General features: G+C 39.8%; 1 protein-coding gene across 1 annotated transcript; it reads left to right on the top strand.

Moving 5' to 3' along the window:
• The first annotated feature begins 8,206 nt into the window (after window positions 1-8,206).
• On the top strand, window positions 8,207-13,005 carry LOC141794715 (uncharacterized). The gene is made up of 4 exons (XM_074675147.1): window positions 8,207-8,337; window positions 9,293-9,383; window positions 10,600-11,148; window positions 11,242-13,005. The coding sequence occupies exons 3-4, from the start codon at window positions 10,624-10,626 to the stop codon at window positions 11,416-11,418; spliced, it is 702 nt and encodes a 233-aa protein (XP_074531248.1). The 5' UTR covers window positions 8,207-8,337; window positions 9,293-9,383; window positions 10,600-10,623; the 3' UTR covers window positions 11,419-13,005.
• The last annotated feature ends 164 nt before the right edge of the window (window positions 13,006-13,169 follow it).

The raw sequence follows: 13,169 nt of genomic DNA, 5'->3' as shown, positions 1-13,169 counted from the left end.
AGTTTGTATAAGTCACCCATTAAACTACCAACAAAAGGAAATATTCAAAATTATAATAATAATAAATTATAATGCCAAAAAAGCAAAAACTTGTGTTTTTCAGCACAACCTGATTTCAGCATACAGTATGTTTTGCCCATAGACTGTATAAAACATGGACGTAGTCTCGCCGACGTCACCAGTCTGTTTCTGAAACGGCAAATGAAGCACATCGGCCATAGCAGCCATATTGGTAGTGGCAAGGGCTTCGCGTACAGCCACAGGGCGCCTATCGGTTAAGTGACCCTCAGCTGTGCCTCTTATTGGGGGAGCTCGCGATCTTAATTTCCTCGAACAGCTGAGTTAGAAAAAAATTCACCCCCGTACAGTGGGTGCAGATAGTAAAATTGATATCTCAGACAGGACATGTTTTTTGAACCAGGCTGTAAAGAGGTTAATTTCTGCTTTGAAAATGGCTTGGTTGTATGTGACTTCCGGTACTTCCGGGACCAGCCTCAAGCGAACACTGGAGAAACAGCAGATTTTAGCACTTCTGCATTGTCTCATATTCCCAGACCGGAGGTTGCCGCTTGGTTCTGCCATGGCCACCCCAGGCTCCACCCTCACACCTTCAGCTGCTTTGAAAGCTACTTAGCAAGTATTAGCATGTTAACACACTAAAACTAATCAGATAAAGTGTAAACTCATCATTCTTCTTGCTTGCTAACATCAATGTGTAGTTGAAAGTACCACTATGCTTAAGTATCTATTTCTAAGTAAGTGTTTCACAGTCTCTTAGCGCAGCACATGACACAAAGCTTCATTTAGGACAGCTGACGTTACGCTAGTTACATATTAATGAAGAGATGAAAAGTGACAGAAAGTCCTTCTTCTCCTTTTCACAGGGTCTGTGTTGTTTTGTCAAACATGGTGTTAATATTGGCAACATCCCTCAGCAAAGGGAAGGTGACACCATGCCGCTCTCAGCCACCGCAGACTGCAGCACGGACAGCATGGACAGCATTCAACCACCCGACACCTGATCGTACTGTACACCACGTTCCGGTCATCTGGATTTTAGTGTTGGCAGGCAGAGTGGAAAAAAGGGACAAGGGGAGAAAAAAGGAAGAGGCAAAATGAGAGCTAGCTTGCATTGAGGTGTTTATTATGTCACAAAAAGGCAGGCATGCTGCCCAAGTAAGATTTAATGGATACAGCAGACAAGAACTGTTTCATAAGAATGACTAAGATAGAGGCAGCAGCCCACAGAGATACTTTGGTTCAAACTCTTCGCATTTTTTTTGATCAGGTTGCAGAAACTATCTCCATGTTAATCCATTTTTACATTTTTCTCCCCATGCTCACAGATCAATGACATGTCAAACATGTTGCTCCTTTTCATGAGAAAGTACTTCCAAGAGAACATATTTCACGTCAAACCTGCTGTGTTTCATGACACCGTCTTTTTCCAAAAACAGTAAGGTACCATCTGGAGCTGCCATCGGCTGCCATTTTGACCTGTGCCTTGACACGCAACACTCTGAAGCTGTAGCCTTACACCCTGTGCAGGACACATTCTGACCAGTAATATGTGGCTTACCTGTCAGGGTGATTTGCAGCTAAAACATGCAGAGGTCAGAGTTGAACACTTTGCTTCAGAGCTTCATACACAGGATACGTTTCGGAGCACGCAACTCAGGGAGCTGCACTTATGACAAAATAGCTACATTCATAACCACAGATGGAATATAAGTGAGTACATGAAAACAATTGTTCTATTTTTAATTACTTTCTGTCCAAGATATTACCTCAAAACTTCAAAAGAGATACAAAAAATACATTTGGAAGAAGTGACTTAATCCTTTTAAAAAATATATGTATATATTCTGCCCATTATGTCAACTTTTACATTCTGCTTTTTTATTCATTTTTATGTTTTAAATAAAATTTTTGATGTAAATTACACACAAAGAGTTTCATTAAACTGTAATATTAAGCAGTCTTCAGATTTTGCCTTTTATGTACATGAGTGACTCTAATGATTTCGTAGGATCCTGCTGTTTGTGTTTGTGTGTATTTTTGTGTGTTTGAGGCGGAGAGATGGAGAGAAAGCTGCTGATTGCTGGAGAGGATATTGTTCCAGGGGGAGGAAAGCTAATAGGTTTGTTTGTGAGGATTCCGCACCTGTCATTTATTGATGGATTGAGCTGTAAATAACTCTGTGAGGATGTTTAGTGCTTGGTGGGGGCTTCTATGTCTCATTCTCCCCTCCTCTTTCTGTGAAGAAACCCTATTATACGCACACACCTACACACAGGTGCACATATCAGTTTGCAGATATTCATCGTATTTGCTTTCCAGAGCATCTGCTGAATCCCTTGTCATGCTTCAAAAAAGGATGAAGTGAAGGAGGCATGATAAATCTAATCCAGTGATGACCACAGAGTCTTTCATGTTCGTCCAAAAACACATTCATTTGTACACGTACCGCATGTCTGTGCAACAGTCCTCTTATGTGAGTGTGAGTGTGTTGCAGAGTGTGGAAAACCCTCTCTGTGTGTATTTATAGCAGGCCATTGTTGAGCCCATAGAAACCTCTGTAATTGGATCTGGTCTCCCTCACTGAGAGAGTCCAGTGATAAATGAGTTGGCAGACATCACTGCTCATACCGTCCGTGTGATAACTGTACGCCCCACATCTTTGTCTTAAGCTCTTAGACCCGGCAGGATTAAATTCATAAGTGGTTGAGAGCCAGATGAATTATCGTTCTGGAGAGTGCGAGAGGAAGGGATGGAGGAAACCTGTTGACTCCTTGGACATTTAACATATGTCTTCATTGTGTCCTTGAATATAAGAAGTTTTAATCAGAGGTCGTTGGTACTCTTAAAAGAAGAGATTTCTAAATCGAAGCTAGACCCCAAAAATGTAGTTAAGCCTTCTCTAATTAAGTGAGAAGATGACAAAAAATGAAGAAAAACAAACAAATCCTTTTACCGCACTGAAAATAACCTTTTTTTTTTTTTACTTTTCCCACAGCAGGTATTCACAGTGCCTAGCAAATTCCCCTAACAAAGGTGCAGTGAGTTAAAACTGCAAGTTACCACTACTGCTCATTGTGCCTATTGGTAAGCTGTTCCCTTTTCTTTTTCTTCTATTTACAGCATGCACATTTTCAGCTAAGTACAAAACCCTATATAATTGTCCATTCTGGGCAACCATAGAAATATGACAGTAAAAGATTATGGTCTTTGCTATATATTGCTCATATTATTATTTATATTACATACCTGAATATCACATTCTGTTTAGATATCATATAGTAAAATAGTTTTAGATGTTATTACATAATTATCTCAAATCTGTTGCGCTGAGTAAAATTTAATCACTGATCTTCACAATAAAGCAGGTTCAGTAATTTGCCACTTGCACACGTAGAGGAAAACATCAGTAGTGGTATAAGGAGCCGCAAGGGGTGCGGGAAAAAAAGGAAAAATTAAATAAAATGAATAACAAACAAATAAATAAAAGTGGAGAACGAAAAAATATTGAATTCATTTATGATCATATCTTGGAGCAGTGTATACCCTTACTTATCTTAGGATTTATGTCCAAAAATACCTCACACTGCACCAACATCACTTTAATGAGATTCAGTTTATAGAACCCACACTTTGCTTTATATTTTTTTCTTTTTTTGCAAACATGCTTCTGTATAACAAAGAGAAACATGAGGAAGAACACGCTCTGCTTGTGAAAGACGCCTGGTGCTCCCAGCCCAGCACGGCTCCAAATCACAAGCCAGACTCTTCTCCTCTGTTGTGCCCAAATGGTGGAATGAATTACCTAACGCTACACGATCCGCAGAGTCCTTTTCTACTTTTAAGAGATGTCTGACAACTCATCTGTTTAGGGATCACTTGTGCACTTAAGCTGACCCTACTCTTTTCTGCCCTCAGGGGAGACTTAGCTCTTATGATTTTTCAGCACTACTCCTGAATTTTGTTGAAGATCGGGGTATACAACGAAAAGGTATGAAAACAAAAAAAACTTGCACTTAATGGCAGCACCTGCAGCCGAATAACTTGTAGCACTGTTGTCGCAACAACTAGGTTTTCCTTCTGTCTGAATTCTTGCTTGTGTTGTAGGTTGCTTTGGACAAAAGTGTCTGCAAAATGAAACTGTAAACTGTAAGAAATGTTAAAATAAAAAGATAAATGATGAATTGAAATGGTTAGAAAGATGACTGTTTTGCTTTATAAGCTTAAAAATCTGGACCGTGTGAATTTGATGCAGCAGGAGAAAAAATGACTGAAAATAATAATTTAAAAAAAATGTGTGTACATGTGTGTGTTTGTGCATGATTGTGTGTCACTATGTTGGAAACTTGTCTCTGCTCAGCTGAAGAATATGAGAATGTTACAATTATAAAACAAGATTGACAGGATGGATAGTGTTGCAGATGACAGTTCCTGGCTTCATGCCTGGAAGTTATTTACAGCAGTCTCCCCCCCTGCATACACACACACACACACACACACACACACACACACACACACACACACACACACACACACACACACACACACACACACACACACACACACACACACACACACGCACACACACACACACACACACACTTCAGAGAGCTTCAAATACAGGGATCAAGTGCAATGTTGGCGGTAAAGGAGGGAGGGCTGGTGGACAGAGTGTGGTGTTTCATGTATTTGTGTGTGTCTGTGTGTCAGTCTGTGCTCAAGGGTTCAAGGTCAGAGCAAACACATGGCACAAACCAGCGAACACACTTGCACATGTGTGTGTTACAGTATAAGTTACAGCAAAGGCAAAAAGTTAACTGTACTGATACTAAAAACAGTTCACCCTGTGACTGGTATAATAAAGATGATGTCTCTAACTGTAATTTGAATATTGAACAACTACATCCAGTGTGTGAGGCAGTATGTGACACATGCATCTGAGAGCTGTGGACATGATAACACATCAGACAACCCCTTGGAAATTAGGGGAGTTTGAAAATAGTTCAAAAGCTTTAGATAGCGTGAGGGTAATTAATTTCAAAATTGGCTGATTTAATTTATTGATCAAAGAAATTAAGCTAACTAGAGGCCTGTCATTTCCAAAAGAGGTGAGCTAGTCTCTTAAGTGGTAAACCAAAGCAGGTCATGCAAATTTCTCTTTCACTGACACACCTCACAATATTTGGCAACCCTTTATGATCAACGAAAGCTCATAGTTTTATATGTTCCTTATGTAGCACAGGAAGCATCGACTGGAAGTTTAAAAAGTCAATTTTCAGATGAATATGGATTGGTGTTGTCAATACGTAGCTAATCTGTTCTAATGTTTTATGTTTCTTTACAGATTAATGAAATGATTACATCATACTGACACCAGTTAGCAGAGGTAAATGGCACAATTATGACCTCTTGGAGGAAACTGTCTGGGTATTAGAGAGATGAAAAGTAGCTCACTCTGAGTTACATAATCAGTCTAAGGAAGAGGGGGCTGGCACTCTGCACGTATCACAAGGTTTAGGAACTCAGCTGTCATGAGGTTGACACTGAGGGCATTAACTGCTGCTGCTCCTAAGTGGACGGATGGTATAGAAGTCATTCTGCCACTCAGGGGACTCTGCCTTAATGCTGATCTATTTTTACATAAATATCAGTCACAGAAAACACATGACTGAACATTTCAAGTGCCACACACACACACACACACACACACACACACACACACACACACACACACACACACACACACACACACACACACACACACACACACACACACACACATACAAACAGAGGGTTTACAATATTTCTTTCAGAGAGGCCAAATCCTCCTTTCCCTCTATTTAGCATTAAATGTTGGAATAACAGCTATATCACTCACCTGATTTCTGTCAGTGTGTCTGTTTTCGAAGATCAGATCTGGGGCTTTGAGCCGTTATTCGATTTGACAACATGAGAGAGACAGATGAAGTGAGAAGAGATCAGGTGGTGGCCTGCATCAAACCCTGTCAGGATTAGGACTTGACCCTGTGACCTCTGTGATGAGGACTATACCCTCTGTATATATGGAGCACCTGCTCCACCAGCTGAGCTAAACTGACGTCCTGTCTATTCATTTTTAAGTTAAAGGTCCCATATCATGCTCCTTTTCCACAGTTTGATATAGACCATTGATGTCTTTATGAAATGGTAGTAACATGTTTTGGTCCAAAAAGCCAATAAATCAAACACAGCAGCATAGTTTCCAGGCTCTCATAGCCCCTCTGTTCAGAACGCTCTGATTTAGTGGGCGCGACCTTCATATGTAAATGAGTCACTGCTGATACCGCCCCACTCTTCCACATCACTGAGAGCGGCGCCACGAGCTCCGAGTGCACAATGTTTAGAAAACAGTGAAGCTCGTTTACCGTAACATTACAGGCTAAAACAACAGGCTAACCACAGCTACAGTTAGCATCCTGAACTAACACAGAGACAGGGGGGACACTGAGGAAAAGCTCTTTCATCTGCTCCACAGCACACAGCATTTAAAATACTCACATTTCCAGGGTCCGAGGTTTGTTGGCGGATGGTTGGTAATGCGCCTGGATTCAGGACCAGTCTATTCAATAGCCCTCTGTTGTACTGTCCAAAGTTGGAAAAGCAGTCGACCGTGAAGTGACTAGCACACACATGCACAGTTTTACTGAGTGTAGCTGGCACATTTCCTTGATAAATGAACTTAAGCCACTTAGTCTTGTCTCCCTCCGAGTTGGGAAGCTTGTGCATGGAACTATGTGGCTGTTTACAGCCAAAAACAAAGCAGTGATGGCTCCTCAACTTTGGCATTCTTCTCCCCGCTGCTGGAGAGAAGGGAGTGGGCGGGGAGGGGAGGGGAGGGGGTTTGGGGGTATCTGCTCCGGTGGACCAATCAGGTCAGACTTGCTCCTGACTGGTCAAAAAAGGGAATTGCTGACGTCGGCAAATCCCCAAAATCCAAACAGCTCGTTTTAGGTCAGGATTTTACATTCACAAGCACTACTAAGTACAGGTTTTGTCATTGAATATCACATTTTGTGGTTTGGGAGGGACGCCAAAGACCCACAAATTTCACTAAAAGACTTAATAAGGGGATTTTTGCACAATATGGGACCTTTAGAAAGAGAGCTGATAAAGCCACAGCACTTGCTCAGCAACAGACAAAACTGAACACTTTGAACATTTTTTAAAACTTAAGTATTTCTTTTAGGTGCTGTTAGACCAACTTGTACCAAACAGATAAATGACAGATATATCAGTGATTATGTCAGTCATGCTCTGTGATTTTCTTTTTGTTACAATAAATACTGGGGTTGTTGCCTGGCCAGAGGTCACGCCAGGAAATTATACCATACTAATTGAGTCCTCAAATAGTTGAGTTCAGCAGTGCTTTTCAGCAAAGTTAGATTTCATACTATAATACTTTTTTCTGTGGGATCATTATTATTAGTACAGCCCAGTCAAAAAATTCTGCTCCCACCACTTGTTTGTGGTATCACTTAGCACATCCACAGCACACAGCCAAAATACCTTTACATTTTGGCTCACAGCGCCAACTTTAGTCCCTTCATCTACCTCATTATTATCTCTCTACTAAGGAATGTCTTGTCAACATTTGGCATCGTTACTGCTGAAGTTGACAGTCTGGGACCTTCCTCGCATGATTAGGAAACAAAAAAAAACCTCCTTCTTCACCTTACACTTGAGAAAAAAACAAAACAAACAAAAAAGAATCAATCCTCTTATAAAGCTGCTTAAGGTGACACTTAACAAATTCAACAAAGTTCAGCATCCATTAGTCTCCTTCTTACAGAGCTGGTATATTGAAACTTTGTGTATGTAAAGTGAGGAGGAGTGGGGATGATCACCTGTACTCTGATGAAGACTGATGAGAATAAGTGAGTTATCCAATCCTTTTAACACAACAGGTTGTGGATTCAGGCCTTTGGAAAACACTGTTGGACTTTACACTGGAGAGTGTAACTGGGCTGTTTTTACAATTAAACAAATCGAAACAAAATAAATCAGAAAAAAGAAATAAATCAGTTTATTGAAACTGCCACATTGGAAGTACATTTTTAAAGTTTGATGTTAACTTTGACATTTTATTTTGAAGGTAAACTTTTACAGGAAGTGTTCCCCTGATTTGACGCAGGTGGAGTGGAGTCAGGTGATAACGTCATCAGAGCAAACCGCGATTCAGTTTCCCTGACAGAAGTGAAGGGTTTGTTCTTAACCCTCATCGGGACCTTTGGCTCTCACTGTGTTTACATCTCCTGCAGTAGCTGACCTCTCACTCCTAGAGTAAGTAGCCTGAACTTAGTTTAGCTGTGACTCACAGAAAAGAGCTGCTATTATGAGTGGATCTATAAGGCTGGATCATGAAGTAGGAACCGAAAATTGACCAGAACAAAGATAATCATTTTTCCAATGAAACTGTGCGCCCAGGTTCAACAAAGTCATGATTCATGGACGGCCAGGCAGAGGTGAAAGTTGAGCTGATTCAGTGTTTTGCTCAAACTCAAATTATGAGAGTTAATTCAGTTTCACGTAATCCCCCCGCCCCCTTTCCACAGTCTTCATGTCCCTCTCATGGGATTGTCAACTTTCACTGTGATTCTTGGCAGAAACTGGTAGGTTTTTGAGACACAACCAAACACTCATATCTGCTAAATTAATTTACGTCCTGCCTGGAGACACAAACTTTTTCCTCGTGTGATTTTTTTTTAATGTGAATTTTATAAATTCAATAAACCTTCATGTTATGGAAAGTCTTAATTTTACAGTCCTGCTTTTTATGTTAACTTAGACACTTCTTCCTTTATGTCACCTAACTTATACATTTTCTGTCTCAGTTAGTCCAAAACTTGTAATGGAATGAAAAACTCTGCCATTTAATCCTCTTTAAAACCAGATTACTTTAATAATATCTCTTATTATCTTAAAATACAGCTGAACTTTTGTTCTCAGTGGTGTTTTTTTTTCTTTAGCTCTCTGGTGAAACACAGTGTCATGTCACAGTTTAAAACTGAGCCTAAATTAGAGTGGCTGAGGTTCCTTTTTATGCAAATCAGAGTTCACTTCCCTGTTCTCAGCAGCGACTTCCTCATGTTTGACCTTGTTTAGTACACTTTGCGTTGCATTGAGTGGAACATTATTTCCATTGGCTTACCTGAAGACAAACAGACTGTGGAGTAAAAATGCTGGGAATGTGGATTTACTTCCTGAGACGTTGTCTCTGACTCCTTGACATTATCAGGAGGCTCATTCAAGATGGGGAAAGGCTGGATGGGAGAAAACTCTGAACCCCACTGCAAGAAATGAGGAGGAGTCGTGATTTCTCCAAAGTGGTAAGTAACTGTGTAAGGACACAATTGACAGGGTGCACACAGACTTTTTACGCTTTAACTGTACATACATGGTAACAAGTCATCACCCTATCAAGATAATGGCCTAAGTCATTTTTGATGAAAATGAGTTTTTGGCTTAAATCATCTCTTGTTCCCTGAGACGAGTCTTCAGACAACCCTTAAAAGTAGAAAGAGACTCTGCGGATCTTATAGAGTTAGGTAATGAATTCCACCATTTGGAGGAGAAGAGTCTGGCTAGAGATTTGGAGCCATGCTGGGCTGGGAGCACCAGGCGTCTTTCACAAGCAGAGTGCAGTGAAGGAGTGTAGACCTGGAAGAGGGACCCCAGGTAGGCAGGAGCCATTCTTGTCAATGTTTTGTAAGCCAGAAGAAGAGCTTTGAATTTGATTGGAGCTGCTACTGGAAGCCAGTAAAGAGATATTAATAACATTTGTTTAATTTATCTCTGGGTAATTTCAGTTTTGAGTTTTCACTATGGAATGAAAGGGCAGTTTAAGCCAGGTTTAAAGTTGCCTATGTCACACGAGAATGTTAGAAAAATTGTCCCAAGTCACTTTATTCTTTAATGCTATATGATTAACACATAATGTTCTTTGCATGTCAACAGTCATCCACCGTAAAGGCCTTTTTCATAAAATTATTTATAAATATCATATGCTCTGCATTTGATAAAGTTTTTTATGTTTTCCCAAAAACTTGAAAAAATGACTTCGGCCATTATTTTGATAGGGTGACAAATTAGAAGATGTCCTTGGCAATCCTAAATGTCATAGTGTGAGAGGGGTGACTAATTTCCAGGGAAGTCTTAATATACATATAAAGGAAAATAAAATTGTACTATGCAGGGCATCAATCCACCTTTCAGTTTGTTGGTGCAAATAACCTATAAATGAAAAAATCAGAAAGTATCTTATCTGAACCCCAAGAATAACAGACTTATCTCTGCCAACTGTCTCCAAAATATATTTGGATTTTTGAGGGGAATTTACAGGAATTAAAGGACAATCATGTCTAGCTTTGGTTCCTGAAGACTTAACTCGAGCTGTCACAATATCACTTTGTTCAGTTCGTCAGATTTTTGTAATTTTGAGCATTTTTGTATGTAGCTGAAGATGCAGTTTCTCACTGCAGAATATATATCTCCATCTGTCTGTGTTTATAGACATGTTTTATTTATTTATTTATTTTTTGAAAGGGTGCAGATCTCTGAGCTACTGAAATGGAGGAAGCGTACAGTGAGTTGTATCAGCAGTATCTTCGCCTGAGGTCGCTGTGCCTGAAGCAGGCAGCTCTGTTACACCAACTCACAGCTGCTCTGCAGAAACAGCAAGGTGCAGATCACAAACAGTGTCATACAAATGCCCATTGTGATATGACAGAACGTGGTGCTCCTATTCCAGACAGAGAGAGTGGTGAGCGGGCCACTCAAGTCCAGTCCACCCAAGAAACTCCAGTTTGTCTCCATGAAAAGCCTCAACAGTTAACAACCTCAGCACACGGCCCTGCAGCACATTGTGGCATTGATGGACCTCATGGACATGCTGGGACTTTCCATGATCTCCTTGCTAAAGATATGTCCAAGCTCTGTCTGGATTTGCCTCTACAGAGAAAAGAGGACAAAAACTTGGAACAAAATATTGCACCTCTTTTAAGTGTGGACTCCCCTGGGTGGCAGGGAGCCTCTTTCAAAACTCTGGATCAAGCTGTTCATCTTGGAGGAGATAAAACAATGCTCACTAAGATGGTAGGTTTCTGTACATGACATGGATTCAATCTGTGCTTGGAGTTTTCTCATGTTCCTCCCCTAAAAATGTCCAAATTTCTTGTTTTTTGTCAGATGCCTTTGCCAGGAGGTTCCACTTTGGTGGATGACTTCCCGTGTCCGTCCAGCGGGATGCTGGTGTCAGATGTGGCGCTTCAGTCGCATGTCTGTGACTTCTGTCAGGCTGTTTTCCCAGGAAACACAACCACCAGAGGAGAGTTCCTGAGACATCTTCACACCCACATCACCTAAACTGAATTTTCCTTCCCTTGTTTGAGTCATGTCTTCTCAAGAATACATGATGGATTACTTAAAACTCAGTTGACCTGATTTCTAGAAAAAGCACTGAAGTTGACCTGCCTCATATGGATTTTGTTTGCCCTTGAATGATGTAGATGACAGCATCTCAATCATCTGAGGCAGGGGGGGCCAACCTGCGGCTCGCGATCCACATGTGGCTCTTTGCCTTTCAGTGTGCAGCTCCTCTATCCATTCATAAAGAATATTTATATGTATATTGTTACGAGTAGTGGTGTGCTGATCAATCTTAAATATTGATGCCAATGTTAGGATCAGTATTGATCAATACTTGGATAATGAGACTGATACTTAAGGTTTCAGTTTCTCTTCTCTATATGTTCTACTCTCAATCACTCGTGCTCATAGATAGATAGATAGATAGATAGATAGATAGATACACAGATGGATGGATGGATGGATGGATGGAACTTTGTCTCTTCTGCAGTAAAAACAGAAATTTGTCTTTGACACGGCTTCAAGTATGAATTTAAACACACAAACAGTAAATTTTGCTTTGAAAATTGAAAGTGGAATGATTTTTACTTTATGTCATTTCGTTTATGTGTGACAGGAAGTGCGTTTGTCAGCCCATGTGTGGGATGTAGCTCTTTGTTGTACCAATTTTTGTGGCTCTTGGTCTCTGACTTGTTGGCCACCCCTGATCTGAGGTGTAGAATAAGTGTCAATGGACCTCCAAAAACCCATTTTGACACTTAGGTCATTGGTTCTAACATATAGCAATAGTTCTTTTTGTTTTGTATTTAATATATTTAACTTTGTTCCGATATTCACTTGTTGTTCATAACGAAAAAAATTTGTCCCATTCCTTTTAAAATGTCTACTAATAATGATGCTTCCATGGTATTTGAAGGGCTCTCCCCAAAACTACAGACCTGTTTAAAGTAGTTGTTTAACTTTGGTAAATGTGGTGCTTAGACCACAGAGATGCTGCTCAAGAATGATGAAGATTTGCATGTAACTTCTATATTAAAGTTTGGGAAACAAATCTCTGAAATAAATGGATTGAAATTTAGGAGTAATTTGTTTACATGTATTAAGTTAAATACCTCTGTGTTTCTGTAGTAGTTGCTCCCATCATTTTTATACGCATATGTTTGTTTGAACATTTACTTGCAGAAAGTGTTTTTGTGGAAAAAATGCCTTAAGTTGCATCTGCCATGACAATTGCCAGCTGCTTAAAGAATGAAATAAATACATTTAAATGCTCAAGAAAATGTATAATTATTATATATGTATTTAAAGTAAAACAGTTGAATGCATCTCTTGCTCTGACTTAAAGATCATCCTCCAGGGGTTAATAAAGATGAGTAAAATTACATTATTCTGATCTTTCTATATTTTTAATGGAAACATAGTAAGATGCAGACATGTCCCCTTTTTTCATTTTGGCAGACAAAACATCACATAAGTCTGTGGGATTTATTCTTTGGTCTCTGAATCTTACAAGGAAGCTGTATCAATGGTAGCTTGGCCAGCAGTTTCATGAGCAGACAAAAAAAGAACCCCATGTCTCAAAAACTTTACTTTTACTTTTCTCTAACAGATTGTGCACTAATTCCAATTGACCACATTAAATGAACAGTTACAGCACTTAAAATAACTTACTGTACAACTGTTTTTAACTTACAACTTAATCTGATCAGGTTTATATTTGTGTTTTTGTCAGTGTTGTGTGTATGTGT

The sequence above is a fragment of the Halichoeres trimaculatus genome, unplaced genomic scaffold, assembly GCF_033239565.1.
Source record: "Halichoeres trimaculatus isolate MK-OKI-2021-1 unplaced genomic scaffold, fHalTri1.1 fHalTri1_scaffold_1, whole genome shotgun sequence".
Taxonomy (NCBI): Eukaryota; Metazoa; Chordata; class Actinopteri; order Labriformes; family Labridae; genus Halichoeres; species Halichoeres trimaculatus.
The sequence above is the reverse complement of the archived record's forward strand: the minus strand, read 5'-3'. Positions and strand labels throughout refer to the sequence as shown.